Source organism: Tiliqua scincoides, chromosome 7 (genome assembly GCF_035046505.1).
Source record: "Tiliqua scincoides isolate rTilSci1 chromosome 7, rTilSci1.hap2, whole genome shotgun sequence".
NCBI classification, from domain to species: domain Eukaryota; kingdom Metazoa; phylum Chordata; class Lepidosauria; order Squamata; family Scincidae; genus Tiliqua; species Tiliqua scincoides.
The window spans coordinates 26,970,352-26,990,500 of NC_089827.1; the positions used below are offsets into that span (position 1 = coordinate 26,970,352).

The following is a 20,149-nucleotide window of genomic DNA, read 5'->3' on the forward strand; positions in this document are numbered from 1 at the left end:
GCCTGGGTGTGATGTCACTTCCGGTTGCGACATCACTTCCAGGACATCATTCTGAGCTCTGCCCAGGGCAACATGATCATTAGCTACAGCACTGCATAGCACATCCTTCTGAACTTCACAATTTGCAGGACAAGTAGCCCTGTGATGTGTGGTGAGGTCTAAGGCTGGGGAGGCATAGCATGAAGTGCTCCTAGGTGACATCACGTCACAAGTTATTCTGTGGGCTACCCAGAAGCCCTAGTTCCTATGCAATCACAACAGAGGCTGAGCTGCCAATGCCGCAGCTCTAGTCTCTCAGAGAGACTCGGACAGTCTTGGTGAGTCTGGTGAAGAGATTATAACTTGTGGCGGTGACAGCTTAACATCCCCTGTGATCACACAACTATTAGAAACTGGGTGGAGTACATGCACAGTCATAGGGGAGGTGAAAGGGTGGCGCTGGAACAGCACCCCCTCTCTAGGAGGGAGAGATGGTAGAAGGTAAGGAACACTATGGGGTAAGGGGCAAACCAAGAGAAGTGAGAGAGGAGAGGCTGGAGAGGTGCTGGAAGAGCCCAATTGTCATGTGGGGCTGCCCTTTCACTTCTGCCGAGGCATCATTTCAAAGACCACCTCTCAGCTGCTGAGCTGAAGTGATGCTGTGGCAGAAGTAGTGCTGCTGAAAGGGCAGCCCACATAATAATTGGGCTCCCACAAATATTGAAAATGTGATCAAGATTTGCACATTTTCTCTTCTGTCATTTGCAGCTAATGAGTTTCTACGTGAGAGAAAAGTGCTTATTTCTGACCATCATCTGCTTAATGATGTCACCTGCTTAATTATGTCACTTCCAGCCCTCAGCAGCCACCATGAATGCTATTCGGCCCACTATATGAAATGTCTGTAACACTCCGTTTTAAACTATTGCAATCCAACTGTTAATTACGTAAATGAAGTATAATAAATATCAAAATAGTTTTGTCAGGAGAAGAAAACATTGCACTGAAGAAATTTAAAGTTGATTTTTTTTTGGACAGTCTTGCAGCCCAATCCTATGCTTGTCTACTCAGAAGTAAGTCCCATTAGAGTCAATTGGGCTTACTCCCAGGAAAGTGTGGATAGGATTGAGCTCTTAGTGTGGTTGTGGGATATTGGAAGAAGGGGGCAACATAGCTAATTGGAGGGGTAATGGAAGGTTTCCTACTTTGTTTTTGTTACTTTGTTGTCCTGACTCCCTTCTTTCTTCCATTTCTCTCTCGTTCTCAAGATGTCTCAAGACATGTTCTCTGTCTCAGTAAAATGTTTTCCCTTTCTTTATAACCACAAGTCTGGCAGTGATCTTCTTAATAGAGGTCTCCCAAAACACGCTATGTAAACCAGCAATGGGAAGTATCATGAGCTCCTGCACTTCAGAATTTACCATTACACCACTGCTAGTCTGGAATATGATGTTTTGTATGGAAAATGTTGACACAATTGTACAAGTCCTTACCTTTAGTATTGGAAAGATTTTTCTCCTCAAGTGTGTGTATCTGCATGTATTTTTCAAATGCTGCTTCTTCAGTTGGCTCCAAAATTGGAATAGTGAATGCTACAGACAAAGATGTACCATCTACTGGAATATCTTATTCAATTGTTGCTGGAGGATTCAGCCTTGACTACTCTGATAAATTCTGGATTCATCCCAAAGATGGCATTGTGAAAATCTTAGCTATGTTAGACTATGAAACAAAGCCAAGGTACCTTCTCATCGTGAAGGCTTCTGACAATGATGGCAAGAGTACTACTGCATCAGTGAGTAAAATCCAAAATTTATGCAGATATGCCCATTTCTAAAATAGGCATTTTTCTTCCCTCTTTCACATTAAAAACAAAACAGCTGGGCTCTTCAGACAGCTGAGCATGTAGTGTAAATGTACACAGGGGTAAGCAAGTTGTGATTGCACCAGCAGGCTCTGCTTCTGATCTACACACCTTCACTAGACTGAGTACAAAGCATAGATTCACTGGTGCATTTGGAGACCCTGCTTTTTGCAGGATTCCCAGTCACATGTACAGAAACAACACATGTACACTTTGTAATGTTTGTAGGGACTATACCCACAGTCTAATGATTTCCATACGTTATAGAGGGGGAATGAGACCTTGGTGACAGGTCCCACCTCTATGTATTTACATGAGTGCAACAGCAGTGTTAAAAGTGGGTTTTGCATAAGTTTGTGTTTTGAAGGGTACTCAAGTATTTGCTTCTTGGATGATTGTGTCCTGGTCAAATGCATCCCAGTCATTGGTACCCCTGGACATTTGTGTCTGGTTTTTTTTTTAACATACCAGTTATTTGCATTGTGCTATACTAACTATAACTGGTCAACAAACACTTATATATCCTAAGCCTCTTATTCCAGTCCTAACCCTATCTTTGCATTTTAAAAATAAAAAGTACATCTAATATAAATACACATATATTCGAACACAAATGCCTGGGACACACACACATGTGTCCAGGCACAAATGTCCAGGGCTGCCAATGACCCAGACACATTTGTTTGGGACATAGTTGTCCAGGAAGCAATGGTCCTGTCACTATTTTGAAGTCAGCTCCTTATGCTGAGATGCATGATTAAAGCGGCAGAGGGGAGTATAAACTACCCATCTCTTTGTGGAACGGGCCCTTTTCTCTTTCACATCCTCCAGAAATGGTCCCCTGCTGTTCTATAAAGCTCCAAAAGGTTTGTCCAGAGCTTAAATTTTATTACATATTATTTTATTACTAATATGAGGAAATGGGAGTAATGGGGAGAGTTTTAACTTTGTGTGCAGGCATTCCCGTGATCCTTATCTGCTCCTTCAAGATACTATAAACCCGTAGTCTTCAACCTTCTTCATGCTGTGACCCCAATAAACAAACAAATTACGAGGCTGGGGGCCCACCATTGATCCCATTCCCTTCCTGGAACCTGATCTGCCCACCTCCACCACTGCCCACTGTTGTGCTGGTCAAGCCGATGGCTAACCCCACCCGCTGTATTCAGGCTGTGGTACAGCCAGGCCTGCTGGGCCAGGCAGCATGTAGGGTAAGGCTGGGCAAGCCCAGACAAAAATGAAGGAGCCCGAGTGCTGATGGCGACACCAGCAGCCTTATCCTATGCCAACTTGCTCCATAAGCTAATTGGACTGGAGGGTGTCTACTAATGCTACTTTTGACTACTTCCCAGACCGTGACCGCAAAAATGAGGCTTCATGACCCCATTGAGGTCCCAATCTCAAGACTGAAGAACACTGCTATGTTAGTGATTCCAAGAGGCCAAATGCCTCTTCCCCTGCCCTATTCCTTTTATTTGTTTTATAAACATCCTCAATATTCTATAGGACCTGGAAACCACTGAGGACAGGTCCTTGTCATGCTGTTTTTCTTTCATATTTTGAAAACAAATAAGCTAAAAGCCACCTTGGGTTCCTTTGGGGAGGAAGTCAGGATATAAATGCAGTAAATAAATATAAATTGCATTACTGTCATCTTCAACCAAGTACTTTGAGTGACCTGGCCAAGGCTGCAATCCTAACCACACTTTCCTGAGAGTAAGCCCCATTGATCAAAATAGAACTTACTTCTGAATAGACCTGGTTAGGATTGCGCCCCAAATTAGACTTTCTTTGAGAGTCTGGAGAACTACATTCAAAAGTGAATAGCCTCTGGAAGAATCACCACTGTGTCATGTAAAAAGGGGTGTGTGTGCGTGTGCGTGTGTGTGAAATTCATTGATTAAAAAACTTTTCCTGTCAAAATCTACACATGCACACACTGGGCAGTGCAGACAATTTATACTTGATTAACCACCATTTCTAAGGGTGGAATGGAGACTGATGGTGATAACTGTCAATTAGTACAAGAGGGTAACATTTTGGTAATTGTTGTTGTTCTAATAATCTTTTTTTTCTTTTTAGGTAACTGTGAATGTTCTTGAAGAAAATGATGAAAAACCAATTTGCTTACCCAGGTCATCTTCACTGGCGGTTCCAGTGGACACATTTCCTGGTACCAACATCAATGGTTTCACCCTTCAATGTACAGATAAGGATTCAAGTCCCAAATCATTCATTTACAGTATTGGCTCAGGTATTTTACTTTAGAACACCTGAATTTCATGATCATGGTACACAATAGAAGTCACTGAGTGCTGAGAATTTTTTAGGCTGCTGATAGCTTTTAATAATTCAGTGTATGTGCCAGGTTTCCACAGGCCCTCATGCAAAGCCCTGCCATGGGCTCTCATGGGGCACCCTGCCTCCCCCTAAAGTGTACTGCATACTACCATTGCCACCTGTTCAGGGAGTGGCCTGGCCAAATGGGCCCATTGATGAGCATGGGTCCTGTGCCAATGTCCAAATCTAGATGTCTTGTTTGTATATTTCTCCTTAGGTTGGCTTGACTGGTAAGGTGGGGCTTTGCTTTACTGTTCTTTTCTAAGGGCTGCTTCACATATTGTGCAATGGCAAGAATGTTTCCTACCAACTGTACATGCAGCAAATTGCAGCAAACAACCTGGCTCCCTGGCCTGTACACCTACATAGTATGCATACTTGCAAACATATGTATGTCATGTGCATACATTGCACTTTCATATGTACACATGCAACCTTTTAGGTTTAACTGTAATGGATGAAAAAGCCCTTGCTACTAGTATAATGAACTGTCCTAATAAAACCTTGTCAAGGTCAAGACAGGGGCTGTCATCACCTGCATGTTGATAAAGGGCAGTAGTACCTAGTAGTTAGCATGCTCACTCCCTTCCTGTTCCCTTTTCTCCCTATTTGGACACACAGATGAATGGGGAAACATGAATGGGGAAACAATCTGGTTCCACCAGCCCAGGAAATTAATGGCCCAATCCTATTCAATTTTCCAGTGCTGGTGCAGTTGTGCCAGTACAGTGTGCACTGCATCCTGTGTTGGAGAGGCAGTCACTGGGGCTTTCTCAAGGTATGGGAACATGTGTTCTCTTACCACGGGGCTGCATTGTGGCTACACCAGAGCTGGAAAGTTGGACAGGATTGGAGGCAAAACCACCCTCCTAGAACACCTGAGGTTCACCTCAGAGGTCTCTATCAAAATCACACTAATAGTAGTGCCTACAGAGCAAGTAGACCTGACAGTCCACTGTACTACCCATACCTGGGATCAGGTAGACTTGAGGTTAAACTGTAAAAGGTTTATTAAAAGTTCAATAAAAGAAAAAGAGGGTAATAGTACCAGATGAACAAACAAAAGTACATGTATCCCCGCTTTCTGATGGTTCATTTTCTGACAATCCACTCTTTCAACGCATTTCATTTATACCAAAACTCATTCATTCAATGCATGTTCCATTCTTTCAACCTCTCTCTGCTGTTCTAAAGGCTAAAATTGCCGGGTGTGTGTGTGTGTGTATGGGAGAGAGGGGGGGGGAGAGAGAGAGAGAGAGAGCATACCAACTTTAGCTCTGGGTGTATTCCCATTTCCGAAGGCATTGATAAGAGTCCATTTGCAGAAATCTTTGTGCAACAGCAGGGATTTGCAAGATAAAACTGGCTTTTGCAGTTTGCTAACTAAAAAAGCAACATTTGTAAACTAAAAAACTGGGTTCCACTTTTCAACCGTTTCAATTTTTCAACAGTGTTCCGGTCCCTAATCTGTCAAATGAGCGGGGGGTGGGGGTGGTGGGGTGCCTGTACTAAAGGGGAATTGAATTTGGCAGAAAAAGGGTTACTGAAAATATTCAACCTGCCAGCAGATGGCGCTGAGGCACTGAGGACTCTCATGAATGGAGCTTTACCACTAACTTCAGTTGAACTTTGGAAATGGTATAGCATGGCTTAGAAGAGACAAACATTAAAATCAACATAAAATCCTTACAATTTTCTAACAAACTGTTCCTAATCTGATTTTACCAGGATTATGGAACCACCAGCTCTTTCCCCTTGCATTCCCAGCAAGTGGCTGGTGGACTCTCTGCCCTGATGTGCAGGATGGCTGGAGGGAAAACAGAGTGAGCTTCTGACCAGGAAGCTGTTTTTCTTCCTCGGCTATAATGACATCATCTGTCTCTCTGATTGGAGGAGTGTCAGTTGTCTGGTCACTCTGTCCCATCACCTTGAAACCGGTTTAACTGGTTTTCTAGCCCTACTTGTTCCAAATCAAATTTGCACTTCCTCCCTCCTCCTATCTGACAGCTTTCTGTAGGCTTTAATAGAAATGCTGCAGAGGGAGAGGTGGCAGCGCCCAAAACCATGAGGATCACACAGAATTAAGCAGAAATACACATAAAATACAGGTACTTTATAACAAACCCTGTCAGGATTCAGGTTGTACCAGGTCCTTGTGGTATTTGAGTCATAGATTCTATACCAGCCATTTTCAATCTTTTTCAGCTCATGGCACACTGACAAGGCACTAAAGTTGTCAAGGCACACTTCTAGTTTTTAATTACATTATTATGTTACAATTAATTTAACATTTAGCTTTGTTAGTTTAAATTTAACATTTAATTGCATTTAATTGCTAAATTTAACATTTAGCAATTAATTTAACATTTAACATTTAGATCATTACATGACAATTAAAGAAATTCACAAGAAGCTTGGAGAGGGAAGTGTATGTGGTTTCTGGAAAGGAGAAACAATGTTTTGAAGTAGGTGATAACATTGTTATCAGTTGATATGCTCTGATATGCCAGGAAGTGTTGGCAAAGAGACGTCTGACTAAGCACATACTGGAGAAATGTGGGGTGAGGGGCAGTGAGGAGATGTGACTGAAACAAGTGCAGGATTCACTGGGGTGGGGTGAATAGAGAGAGAGAAAGAGAATGAGAGGCAACTGATTCTGGACTTGGGAAGGTGGGGAAGAGGGAGGGAGGGGCAGTTAGAGAGGAGTTAACTGCAATTATGCTGGGGGAATGAGTGTGCGGGAGGGGAGGAGGTGGGGTGGGGGAGAAGAGAAAAGCATCAGTTGCCTGCTCATTGATAAAGAGTGTGACCAAGAGCCCAAGTCTCTGTACATCTACTCAGAAGTAAGCCCCATTAAGATTAGCCAATGGGGCTTACTCCTAGGTAAGTGTGGATAGGATTGTGGTCCAATGCCCTTACTGTCAAAGCCAAAAAGTGCCTTGCTAGTGGAGGCAACACAGGGAGGGTCACTTTGGGGCATTGTAGGTAAGGAAAAGGGTCTCTTAAGGATCCTTTTCAGCCAGCTGCTTCGCTGGCTCCGTACCTGCCACCTTCTGGCTCGATGCTCGCTCTCATTCCCTCCATGCTCCTGCCTGCTGGGAACTCTTCCAGGCTTCTCTGGCTACCTGGCTGGCTGGCTGGCTGCCCAATCAGTGCCTGCAGCAGGCACCAGCAACAGCAGGAACTGTTCGAAGCCCCTTCACAGGTTGCCCCTTTTTGTCCTGCTGCCATGTGAGGCTCCAAGCGGCCGCTTCTCGTTCGTGTGCGCAGTTGCTGCCTGTACCCTTGGCCCTGCGGCACACCTGAGGCAGCCTTGTGCCAGGACACAGCCGTTAAAAACCACTGTTCTATACACTGTGTATAACCCTGTAGGCCAGTGGTTCTCACACATTTAGCACAGGGACCCACTGGGACAGAATGAGAATCTGTCGGGACCCACCAGAAGTGATGTTATGACCGGAAGTGACATCATCAAGCAGGAACATTTTTAACTATCCTAGGCTGCAATCCTACCCACACTTACCCAGGAGTAAGTCCCATTTACTATCATTGTTAAAAGAATATACGTAGTAGTTTGTTAAAAGTACAGGTCTATAACATGTCCCCAAATGCAGTCACATATATGGTAGTATCAAGACTAATATATTAAAAATAAAATATTGAAATGAATGGGGACCCACCTAAAATTGGCTCATGACCCACCTAGTGGGTCCCGACCCATAGTTTGAGAAACAGTGCTGTAGGCCTTTTGTTCACTGCGTATTTTCGTTGCTAAAAGTGGATATAAAAACAATTAGTAAAGCAAGTTAGTGAGGATTGAATTATTTTAAGACAATATGACCATATGAAAACATGATGATGATGATTTATTTTTTCTTGATAGCTTGCTTGCTGGGTCAACCCAAGATCTCCCAGTGATTGAGGTGCTGTAACAGATGCAGCCTTACTTTTTATGTACCAGCTGCTGATGTTGATTCTCTAACATATATTTGAAAAATAGAGAGTTAGAGCAGAATAGGAGCATAGAGGAGTGGAGAGTGATGGGCTAGAATGGCTCCTCTAGTCTTCCACTCTGTTCCCCTCTGGAGGAACAGGAGGAGAAGTCGTAGAGGTCAGTGGAAAGATGGAGATGGGTGAAATGACTTCCTCCATTGGTCTCAAGGATGGATATACCTTTGCTCTGCTATCTTAGGGCCCAGTCCTATCCAACTTTCCAGCTCTGGTATAGCTACAGTGCAGCCCCATGATAAGGGAACAAATGTTCCGAAGGCCCCAGTGACTGCCCCTCCACCAGAGGATGCAGCACACACCCCACTTGCACAACTGCACCAGCACTGAAAAATTGGATAGGATTGGGCCCTTAGGCTACAATCCTATTCACATTTTCCTGGGAGTAAGCCCCATTGACTTCTATGGGATTTACTTCTGAGTAGAGTAGGATTGGGCTCTTAAACTGCTGTCATTAACGAGCTATAAGGGAAAGAGCCTTTGCAAGCAATACTTGTCAATGAGAAGCAGAATTATTTGTTAGTTTTCATGCAATTATTACTATGTGACCTGGTCATGTCTTGCCCCTCACCAATACCAATGAATTAAATCAGTAGTTTTTTCGTGTAAATTTTTTTTAATTGTGATTTTCCTCTGGCTTCATTTTTAGGTAATGTGAATAACCATTTCACTTTTTCACCAAGCGCTGGCTCTAATGTCTCACGGCTGATTCTTGGACTTCCCTTTGACTATGAAAGAGGTTTGGATCAACTTTGGGACTACACAATGGAAGTCTTCATAACAGATAATAATTTGCTATCAACTACAAACAGAGCTGGAAACCTCATTCAAACTGGCACAGTGACAATTGCCATCAAAGTAATTCCAAACCCAACCACTGTTGTCCCCACAACAGTAAGTAGGCTAAAATGCTGAATATTAAATGTGGATTAATGTTGCTGTAGCATTTAACAGCCCAATCCTTTTGGGCTGCTGCATTGCCAGAACATGCATTCTGGTGGCTATATAGCTATGGGTGCCCTGGCTACGTAACTATGGGCACAATACTGAGTGGCAGATTGGCTGGCGCAAGTCCCTTGTGCTGGCCTATTGCTTATGAAAGTACCGGAAAGCACTTTCATGCTGACATAAGGGAAGATAGGCCAGCACATGGACATGTACCAGCCTCCCTGCGTCAACATGGGCCCTGGGCAGGGTGAGTTTGCACAAGCCAAGCGGGGGGAGGAGGTGGGCAGGAAGTGTTTTGGGATGCTAGGATGGCAGGCAGCGGGCAACAGGAGGTGGGGTCAAGGTCTGGCACTTATGTCAGATCCTGACCCTGTTTCCGGGCAACCTAGAGCAGTCCTGAACTGCTCAGATTTGTGCCACCTCATCAGGTGGCACAGATCCAAGTAGCCCCATTGGGGCTGCTGTGGCTCTCTCTGGGGTAAGGGGAAAAGTTTCCCCTTGCCTCAGGCTGATGCACAAACTGTCCGAAACTTGGGCTGGATATAGCGCAGGCCCGCTGGCCTGCCTGTTTCAGCACAAGATAGGATTGGGCTGTACGTGATTTATTCAAAGTTAACTGTGGGTGACAGGGCACACAGGGACTCTGGCCTGAGCTTTTCCTCAGTGTGGACTTTCTGCAGTATTAGTTTCTGACCAGATGTGTACCATACCCTTTAGGAAGCTCACACTATTTGACAATCTCTGACTTCAGGTAATGCAACATCTGTAACCTCAAACAGAATGAAAGATGCAGTACTTTCCTTCCACTATCGGCACCTTTCTGGGCTCATAGTAGTTAATATTATTAACCATTGAAAAATGGGGTTTATGGTCAGCCTGCCTATGTCAACCACCTTGAATCCACAAGAAAGGCGGTATATAAATACTGTGATAAATAAATTGCATAGTAGTACATTGTATTTCTTTTTATGCTTTATTTTACAAGCCTGCTGTTACCCTTGTGACTCGTAGAGAGAATGTCTATTTTGCATCAGCTTGGTATGTGCCCTTCATCATTTGCCTGGGCAGTTTGCTGCTCCTAGGATTTCTTGGGTATCTAATCTACTTGCTGGCAAAATATATTCGCACTCATTGTCCACCAAAGCCCAAAGCAGAAAAGAAGCCACTGTAAGTAGTAATAAGGAAGCAACACACATATTGCTTCCTTCTCCTGTGTTTGCAAATGCTTTAAGTATGAACTGCACCCAAATGTTCTCTGGTGTACATGGAAGGGTTCAATCCTATCCAACTTTCTAGGACCAATGCAGTTTACAATGAAGCCCCAAGGTAGGGAAACGAATGCTCCCTTGCCTTGAGGAGGCCTCTGTTACTGCCTCCCCACCACAGGATGCAGCTAATGCCCCTGTTGGCATGACTGCATTGGTACTGGAAAGTTGGATAGGATTGGGCCCAAAGTCAGTGAAATGCTACAGGTCTACACTGGAACATCCATGGAAGAAACTTGATACCATTATTTTTACATACACTTATAAAGTATCTCTTGGACTTCATACTCTTAATGAAATGTGTGCTTTTAATATTTTACTGCAGTGCATTATTTTTCATAAACAACAAAACCCAAAAATAAATTTCATACACAGTACTGATTCTGCATATAATAAGGTTTGACATTTCCTAAGAATATAAAAGAAAAATTACTTGGAAAACATCTGGATTTCTCACCAGTTTAGTAAAATGCATTAGATAAATTTGAGTAGCAGAAGTTAAGAAGTAACACCCAATGCTGTCATCTGTATTAGGGTTATACATTACCAAATATTAATTTCTGCCTGCAGGAAAACATTCCATGGAATGTGGTGTTACTTGAACGTGCAAAAATGTGTAAAAACTGTATATTTATGTTGTCTGAAATAAATTGGTAAATTGGCATGCTGTGGGCCAGCAGGGGATGGGATTAGGCAGTTAATCTCTCCTCCGTAAAGAACCTAGTGGGATATAGATGATGATGATGATGATGATGATATAGGAGTTATGGGTATAATTATTTCTTCCTAGAGAAGCACTGAAAAGTTCTGCCAGGCTCATGGTGTCTAGGGGCACACTTCATCCAATTTGCCATCATAGATGCATTATTATGGCTCTGCCAATTAGACCCAGGACACTCTTGTCCTCTATTATCCTTAACAATAGGATTATAATCTCATTGACATCTTGTGTTGCCAAATGACTGGTACAATGTATTCAAAACATATGTTTTTTTTTAATTTACAACAGGATAAAAATACCAGGTATGTGCCAATTTCTCCTGCTTTTATCATTCTTATGAGCTGCTTATGAGAGAACATTCTATGTGTGTTTCCTAACTGTAATCCAGTCTTCTTACTTCTTCTAAGGTGCCATTGAGATCAAAGGGACTACAGTGATTTCCAAACTTTTTAGCATTGGGACCCACTGTAAATTTAAAAAAAAATGTTTACCAACCACTCAGTGGCAGTGGCGTTGCTAGGGAGGTGCAGGCCGCACCAGGTGACGTGCAAAGGGGGGGTGACGCGCACTGGGTGGGTGACACGCTAAAATCGCGGTGGTTAGGAGTAACCCCATCATGTTATATACCATTGGATGTGGAATTTCCAGCAGAATGCAATAAAACAACCCGAGTGAAATATCTCATTTCTATCAAAAGTTATTGGCCAAAAAACTAGAAACCCAAAAATGCATGGAGCCCAATGGAAAGTGAAACTGAGCTGTATTGCGCGTTTACTCACGGATAGGCGAACTTGCCAGTGCATTGGAAAGGGCAAGCTGAAAGGAATCCAACAACACCAGAATGGTCCTGATCCAATGAATGTACCCCCCCAAAAACACCTGAGAAGCAGGTCCCTCCCTCCAAGCTGTCGAATGTATTGAGCCCTATGGAAAGCGAAACTAAGCCACATGGTCGCGTTTACTCGCAAGTAAGCAAATGTGCCTTGGCTCCTGGGCTGGTCAGGCAAAGGGAAATGTGAGGCTACCAGAATGGTCCTGATTTGATGCAACTGGAGCTCAACAAATGCTTCAGAAGGCAGCCCCCCCCCCCCTAAAAAGAATGAAACAGAGCTTGACAGGGTAAGGTGATTTTTTCTCTGTTTTATGCTGCAATTCTATCCACACTTTCCTGGGAGTAAGCCCCAATGACTATAATGGGACTAACTTCTGAGTAGATAGGCATAGGATTGGGCTCTCAGACTTGTAAAACCAGGTGGGTCCTGATAGTGATTTGCTTGAAATATAAGAACCTAAATTGAACTGGGTACTGGGTAGGGGTGAAAATCTTACTAATTCTTTTTGGGGGAGGGGTGTTATTGCAGGCAGGCTACAGAGAAAATTCACTTGGTGGAACAGGGCTGGCTTCCCTTTATTTAATTGTTTGTTTTACTTTACTTTAATTATTTATAATTATTTATTTTAATTTGCTTTATGATGAGTCCAGTCATACTAAAAAGATTGTCATTCTAAAAAGTGATTCCCGATGCTAAAAGTTTGAGAACTGTTCCAATAAGGTGTTAGTAAGTTGACACCCTGGGGGGAGGTGACACCACTAGAGACCAAAATCAGTTTGTAAAAATAATACCATCATGTTATATATCAATCAATGAGTAATTTCATGCAGAATGCAATGAAACAAACCACGTTGAAATATCTTTATTCTATCAAAAGGTACAGCCAAAAAACCAGTGGGGGCAGGGCGATGGTAGATCACCATGCCCACCACCTAGAGTGTTGCCCCATCCACTGCATGGGGGTGATGCGCTGGCTTCCCGCACCAGGTGACGTGAACCCTAGTGACGCCACTGCTCAGCAGCCATAGTGCTCCTCCCAAGTAGCAGATTGTTTAACCTTGATGCACATAGTCTAATTGTCAGTTTCATGTCAACCCACCAAAAATTGGGTCAGGACCTACAGGTGGGCCACAGACCCATAGTTTGGGAACCAGTTCATAGTCACAGTTTGGGACTACATAGTACTGGGCTGGATTGCAGCCTCCATGAGGATGGAATGTTGTGGTTCTGGCATGACTGGGCAGAGTTTGTATATGTCCTAAGGAATGACTCTGGCATTGAAGCAGTCACTCTAAACTTCTTTGTTCATGAAGTAAAGGGTGAACATTTGTAACAGCTTTTCCAATCTAAGTAAGATATGATTTTGATTTATAGATATTTTCAGCCCAGTCCTAAGCATCTATTTATGATAGTAGAACTTGCACTCCACTGTAGTAAATGTCATGCTGCTGCATGAGTGCAAAGGGGCCACTAGCAGAAAGAGCTGGCAGCTCTCTGCATGTGCCATTGGCCCACCCAGGCTGCACATAGGCAGGTAAGGTGGCAGCAGGAGCAGGCTGTGAGCAGTTCAGGGGTGGATCAGGAGAGTTCAGGGGAGGAAATGGGGGCGATTTGGAGGTGGGAGGGGGTGGATCTTCATGGCAACAGAGCACACTGGATCTTATACCCCCTTTTCAACTGGGCCTGCTTTGTCTCCTCATGCCAGCTACATAGAAGTATGTTTTTTACTTACCTTTCATTGGCCTTCTGGTCACCAGTCCCTATTATAGCGTGCAACAAGTGCTCCATTGGTGTGGCTGCAAGCTATGAAGTGGTAGGAGGATAGGATTGGGGTGCTTGTTTTCCCTTTTGTGTGTGCAATGCATGTGTGTGTTTTGTAAATAGTAGCTGTGGTGGAGAACACTGAGGATTTTAAATTCATTTGTGCTTTTTTCCTGCAGAAAAGAAGAAAGCTAAGAAAGAAGTGATTTGGGTGAGTACACTGCATAATAAAACTTAGGAAGAGGTATTGCCAATCTAGAGCTGCAGTCATTTTTTTTTTTAAGATCTCCTGTGCTTGTGTCAAAGGAAGTACCAGGATAGAGCAAGCTGACTGAGAAAGTAGTACCCAGTGGTAAGAGCACTGGGGTGCTCCCCATTTTCCCTTTTTACTAGGTATGCAGCTGAATGGGGAGTGGGAAATTGGTAGTTTCTATTCACTGCCATTATCCAGGCTACAGTGAGTAGGCCAAGGGGGACTGTCTGGGGGGAAAGCAATCCTCCCAGGAAAGCACATAACCTCAGGAGATCTTATTAAAAATCAAAACCACAGGAGCATTGGTGAGACCCCTCAGACATGAAAACCCACCAAATTACCCATGAACATGAACTAGGAGGGCAAGACTAAAGAGAAAACTAGTTTATTAAAAATCCAGAAGAAAAGGAATTAATCCAAATGAGGGAAGGAGGAGAGAATACAGGCTGATACAAAATATTTAAACTCAGCTGGATGGATGCAAAGAAAAATCTTGAGCAAATTAAGTACAGTAGCTGAATATCCAGGTTCAAATCCCTGCTCAACCATGAAACTTCCTGGGTGACCTGGGGCCAGTCACTATCTCTCAGACTCACCTACTTCACAGGGTTGTTGTGAGGAGAAAAGGAAGGGAGGAACTATGTACATTCCCCCTAAACAATTAAACTTGCATTGCTAGAATGCAGTACTGTACAACATACAGGTCATTGTTTCATATACAGTTTCATATAAGTCAACATTTCCAATCCTTAATTAACAGACAAGCTTGATTTCACATTTTGTTTCCCTTCTTAGGAGATGACCAATATAAATCCTGTCTTTGATGGAGAAGCGAGAGATCCAGGTACTCTTACTACTAATGAAAAAAGGGAGAAGGGGTGTGTGTGTGTGTGTGTGTGTGTGTGAGTGTGAGGAAAGCTAATGTTAGCAAAAACACTAAAGTAATAACACATTTTGTAATGGTCCAGTCATGGTTTGCCCATTGAGTAAAGACAGTTAATCAAGTAGCTGTCCCATGCACAAAACCCATAATGCACGATGCTATCCACTGGTCAAAAGGACAAATCCAGCAGATCCGGCTGTGTACTGCTGTGGCCATATATTAAATTGCAGAGCTGTGCGAGCACACAGATAGAAATGTGTACCCAGCTGGTGCATTGTGATATCTGGCATTCCTATATAATGGAATTATATAGGATTTCCCCATTAATTCCCCAGTTTCTCAATGTGGGTAAAATTCGCACCCCACATACAATATTAGATGTCACAGTGAGTAGTTTTCCTACATACAGTATTGTACTAGTCATGTGCAAAGCCTTGGTGCACTTGAAGATTTCCTCTGGAGTAAGGTATGTGCATGTATCTCATTTGAGATGTCCTTTCAGATGCCATTGGCTTGGGCAGGAGGAACGGCATTACTGGGATAGCTAAGATATTCTACAGCTAATGCAATACATCCAGTCCTCACTTAAAGTTATTTTAAGTTGTTTTGTTATAAAGTTGATGAGATAAACAATTTCTGGCCAGGGCCACTGTCTGTGTGGAGTCTGCACATTCTCCCCATATCTGCGTGGGATTTTGCTGGTCCAGAAAGCTCACATTTATTTCAGTGCTTAATATTAGAAGTGTTTGGGGTTTTTATTTAGAAGTTTGGTGATGGTTTTGTGACCAAAAAATATGCCGTAGTAACTTAACTCTTGATTATGCGTATCAATTCACTTATGGCAAAATTGATTTCATTATAAGTCGTTTCACTTAAAGTTGCAGTTTTCAACAACCTATCAACAACTTTAAGTGAGGTACTTTCAGACTGAAATAGTCTTTGTGGCTGTGGCACCCATCTTGTTCACAAGTCAGGAAATTGGTGCAACGGGTGGATCTTGGATAATTTCTGCTATTAGCCTAGAATGCTCTGACCTGTGATTCTTGGGCTTCACTGCTAGATGTACTAAAAAAATAACCTTATTGTTTCACTAGTGAAAAGAATAGATAAATTATTGATTTCTTCCATAGTCACTGGCAAATTGTATGAGTTTAATTCAAAGTCTGGGGCTCGAAGATGGAAAGACACAAACACACCTCCCCAAAAGGAAGCAAAGGATCAAGTTGCACAGGTAACGACAACTGCTACCACAAGCAAGAATCAAGGGAATCTAAATGAAAAGGAAGCTAAGACCAATGACAAAAAGCTTGATGTATCAAACAGCAAGGCACCCAAACACTCAGAAAAGAGAGAGAAGGAGAATCTAAATGAAAAGGAAGCTGAGACCAGTGACAGAAAGCTAGAAGAATCCAACAGCAAGGCGCCAAAGCCCTCAGAAAAGAAAAAAACTGAGTTTTCTGGCCAAGATGGCACCCTGAAATTACAGAAGCCAAAAGAAGAGCCTCTGGGGAAGGGGCCTCCCCCACCTATTCCCCCACGCAGGTCACCGATTCCCTCTCCCAAAATATATCCCTCAATACTACCAAAACCCATATTAAAAAATGAAGTGTAATGTATCTGTATGCAATCCAGAAAATCATTTACTGTTACTTTTCATTTAACTGAGAAATAATGAAGACAACTCATACTTATTTTCAGTTTTCACCCTTTCTGAATAATCTTACATAAAGACTGCAATCCTAACCACACTTTCCTGAGAGTAAGCCCCATTGAACAAAATAGGACTTACTTCTGAACAGAGCTGGTTAGGATTGTGCCCAAAATCACTTAATAAAGGGGACACTAGCAGTGGGGTAGTGGAAAATTTCAAAGTGCAAGAGCTTGTCATGTCACATGCACCCTATGGTTACATCCCGATAGCCACCACACTAAGAGTGCACTCCTATGCATGTCTACTTAGAAGCAAGCCCCATTGAATTCAGCGTGGTTTACTCCCAGGTGCTAGCTCACTTCATCCTAAACTCTTAGTGTGAGTTGTAATAGTGTGAAAACAAATGAATAAAAATTTAGAAAATGGATTAAAAAATTAGTGGGATAAGCACCTGCATTTGCTTAAATACTGTAAAATGTGTAATCAAGGACATCCCAATTCCTTGCAATAGATACAAAAACTCATTTCGGAGGTGGCTCAGTTTGTCACTCTGCTGCATTTTATCTTAATTGATGAAGCTGGAACCTTTGTATCACACTGAAGGTGCATGTTTTCAAACAGAGGTAAACAACTTTCTAAAATAAGCATCCATTAAATTCCTTGTTACATTCTCCTTTGACCATTGGGCTACCACAAAAATATGCAGGAACTTTAACTACTGCTGCTAAAGGGCTGTGGATATCTTAAATAGCATGTTTGTGATTGCCTCCTCTTTCTTCAGCTTGAATATATTGAGTTCTGATTAGCTACTTGAGTATGGCCTTTTCTGTACAAAGAGGAAAATAATTTTTCCCCCTCAAGGACCTTTCTACCCTGGAAGCTATCTTGTTACCATGTGCTATTTACTGAGTTTACACATTACAACAACTTTAAGTTAAGATGGCCTCCTTGTGCCCCATATCCTACTTACACCACCACCATTGTAAAATAACTCAGAGTCAGAACCAGGATGTAGTGTGGTACATGACTTATTTATTCAGCAGCATCTACAAATGAAGGAGACAAAAGTTGTTCAAACACACTTCGTTTTCCACTTCTCTGAAAATCACACAATGACAGAGAAAGGAAAGAGTGATTCACAGCCTGTGGGTAGCCCAGACATGTCTGAAGTTTACTGTGACTGTTGGTTGTTATAGTGGCAAAGGGTTAGGCAACACTAATGATATACATTTGCCATTCAGAGCTCTACAATGTCATTGTTTTCACTGGTTTTGGGTAAACAGAACACATTTAGTTTCTCTACGTATTTAAACCACAATTTCTATGATTCTTTTTTTTTTTTTTTTTTGCATATATGTACTGTATGTATGGGACTGCCATTTTGAATCAAGAAACCACAGTTTTAGTTTTAGTCAATTGATTAAACCTGTGTAAATTTCCATATAAATTAAAACAATCATTCTGAAGAAAAAAATGTGATATTTGTTGTGAGATTTTATTTACTGGTATTTAGAACATTTTCATCTGCCTTTCCATAATACATACCCATGACTGTAGAATATAATCAATAAAATAATAATAAAATCATTAGGGTAGCAATCCTATACACACTTATGTGAGAGTAAAGTGAACACACAGACTTGAGTATAGTACATAAGCACAGGATTGTACTATTAGACAATCAAATGATCAAGACAGCCTTATAATCTCAAAAAGCAGTGACGCATAGTAATCATAACTCTAAATAGCACATTGGACAGTTGAAAAAGATTTTCAAAAATGTTGCGATCAAGGACCAATGAAAAGGTAGAGCCCAGTGTTTTCGGCATACTACAGACAGCTCACTCCAAAACACATAGTGGACTCACACCTCTGCTGCCACTGGTACTGGTACACTGACTGGGTGAGGGATTTGTCTGGTCAGTGCTTTTATTAAACAGTATTTTCCAAGCAAAGAGATGAGACCTGTACAAATCCTGGTAATTTCAATGGGAGAGTTTAAAGAAGTCTTTATGGGGGGGGGGGGGGAGGGGGATATGAGAACAAAAAGAATGACAATGCCCTACACCAAGTGATCCCTGGGAATATTAAAGTTGATAATTTTTGGTGAAAACTAGTACTGTGATCACAGACAAGGAAATTACTTCAAAGGCTACCGGCTTCTAACACACGTAACAGGAGGTGTCAGATATCTGTTTTTTAAACTCCCAACTCCGAATCAGAGCTGATAGCCAGTTGCACTGGGTGCTGGAGCAAAAGATGGATCTAGTTTCCTTCCTGTGCATGTAACACCCCCCCCCCAACTTCCTGGACTGGCTGGTGTGGGTCATAAGAACATAAGAACAGCCCCACTGGATCAGGCCATAGGCCCATCGAGTCCAGCTTCCTGTATCTCACAGCGGCCCACCAAATGCCCCAGGGAGCACACCAGATAACAAGAGACCTCATCCTGGTGCCCTCCCTTGCACCTGGCATTCTGACATAACCCATTTCTAAAATCAGGAGGTTGCGCATACACATCATGGCTTGTACCCCGTAATTGATTTTTTCCTCCAGAAACTTGTCCAATCCCCTTTTAAAGGCAACTAGGCTAGATGCCAGCACCACATCATGTGGCAAGGAGTTCCACAGGCAAGGAGTTTACCACACGCTGAGTAAAGAAATATTTTCTTTTGTCTGTCCTAACCCGCCCAACACTCAATTTTAGTGGATGTCCCCTGGTTCTGGTATTATGTGAGAGTGTAAAGAGCATCTCCCTATCCACTCTGTCCATCCCCTGCATAATTTTGTATGTCTCAATCATGTCCGCCCTCAGGCATCTCTTTTCTAGGCTGAAGAGGTCCAAACGCCATAGCCTTTCCTCATAAGGAAAGTGCCCCAGCCCCGTAATCATCTTAGTCGCTCTCTTTTGCACCTTTTCCATTTCCACTATGTCTTTTTTGAGATGTGGCGACCAGAACTGGACACAATACTCCAGGTGTTGCCTTACTATTGATTTGTACAACGGCATTATAATATTAGCTGTTTTGTTCTCAATACCCTTCCTAATGATCCCAAGCATAGAATTGACCTTCTTCACTGCCGCCGCACATTGGGTCGACACTTTCATCGACCTGTCAACCCCAAGATCTCTCTCCTGATCTGTCACAGACAGCTCAGAACCCATCAGCCTATATCTAAAGTTTTGATTTTCTGCCCCAATGTGCATGACTTTACACTTACTGACATTGAAGCGCATCTGCCATTTTGCTGCCCATTCCGCCAGTCTGGAGAGATCTTTCTGGAGCTCCTCACAATCACTTCTGGTCTTCACCACTCAGAAAAGTTTGGTGTCGTCTGCAAACTTAGCCACCTCACTGCTCAACCCTGTCTCCAGGTCATTTATGAAGAGGTTGAAAAGCACCGGTCCCAGGACAGATCCTTGGGGCACACTGCTTTTCACCTCTCTCCATTGTGAAAATTGCCCATTGACACCCACTCTCTGCTTCCTGGCCTCCAACCAGTTCTCAATCCATGAGTGGACCTGTCCTCTAATTCCCTGACTGTGGAGTTTTTTCAATAGCCTTTGGTGAGGGACCATGTCAAACGCCTTCTGAAAGTCCAGATATATAATGTCCACGGGTTCTCCCGCATCCACATGCCT

At 42.8% G+C, this 20,149-nt stretch overlaps 1 protein-coding gene across 1 annotated transcript in view; it reads left to right on the plus strand.

Annotated features, from left to right (window-relative positions):
• Positions 1–17,896, plus strand: part of CDHR3 (cadherin related family member 3) — a 43,127-nt gene extending 25,231 nt beyond the window's left edge. The window contains 8 exon segments of the mRNA XM_066633738.1: positions 1,545–1,774; positions 3,926–4,097; positions 8,841–9,085; positions 10,125–10,306; positions 11,414–11,427; positions 13,899–13,930; positions 14,768–14,816; positions 15,986–17,896. Coding sequence (XP_066489835.1) covers positions 1,545–1,774; positions 3,926–4,097; positions 8,841–9,085; positions 10,125–10,306; positions 11,414–11,427; positions 13,899–13,930; positions 14,768–14,816; positions 15,986–16,467 — 1,406 coding nt within the window. The 3' untranslated portion in view covers positions 16,468–17,896.
• Positions 17,897–20,149: the final 2,253 nt, after the last annotated feature.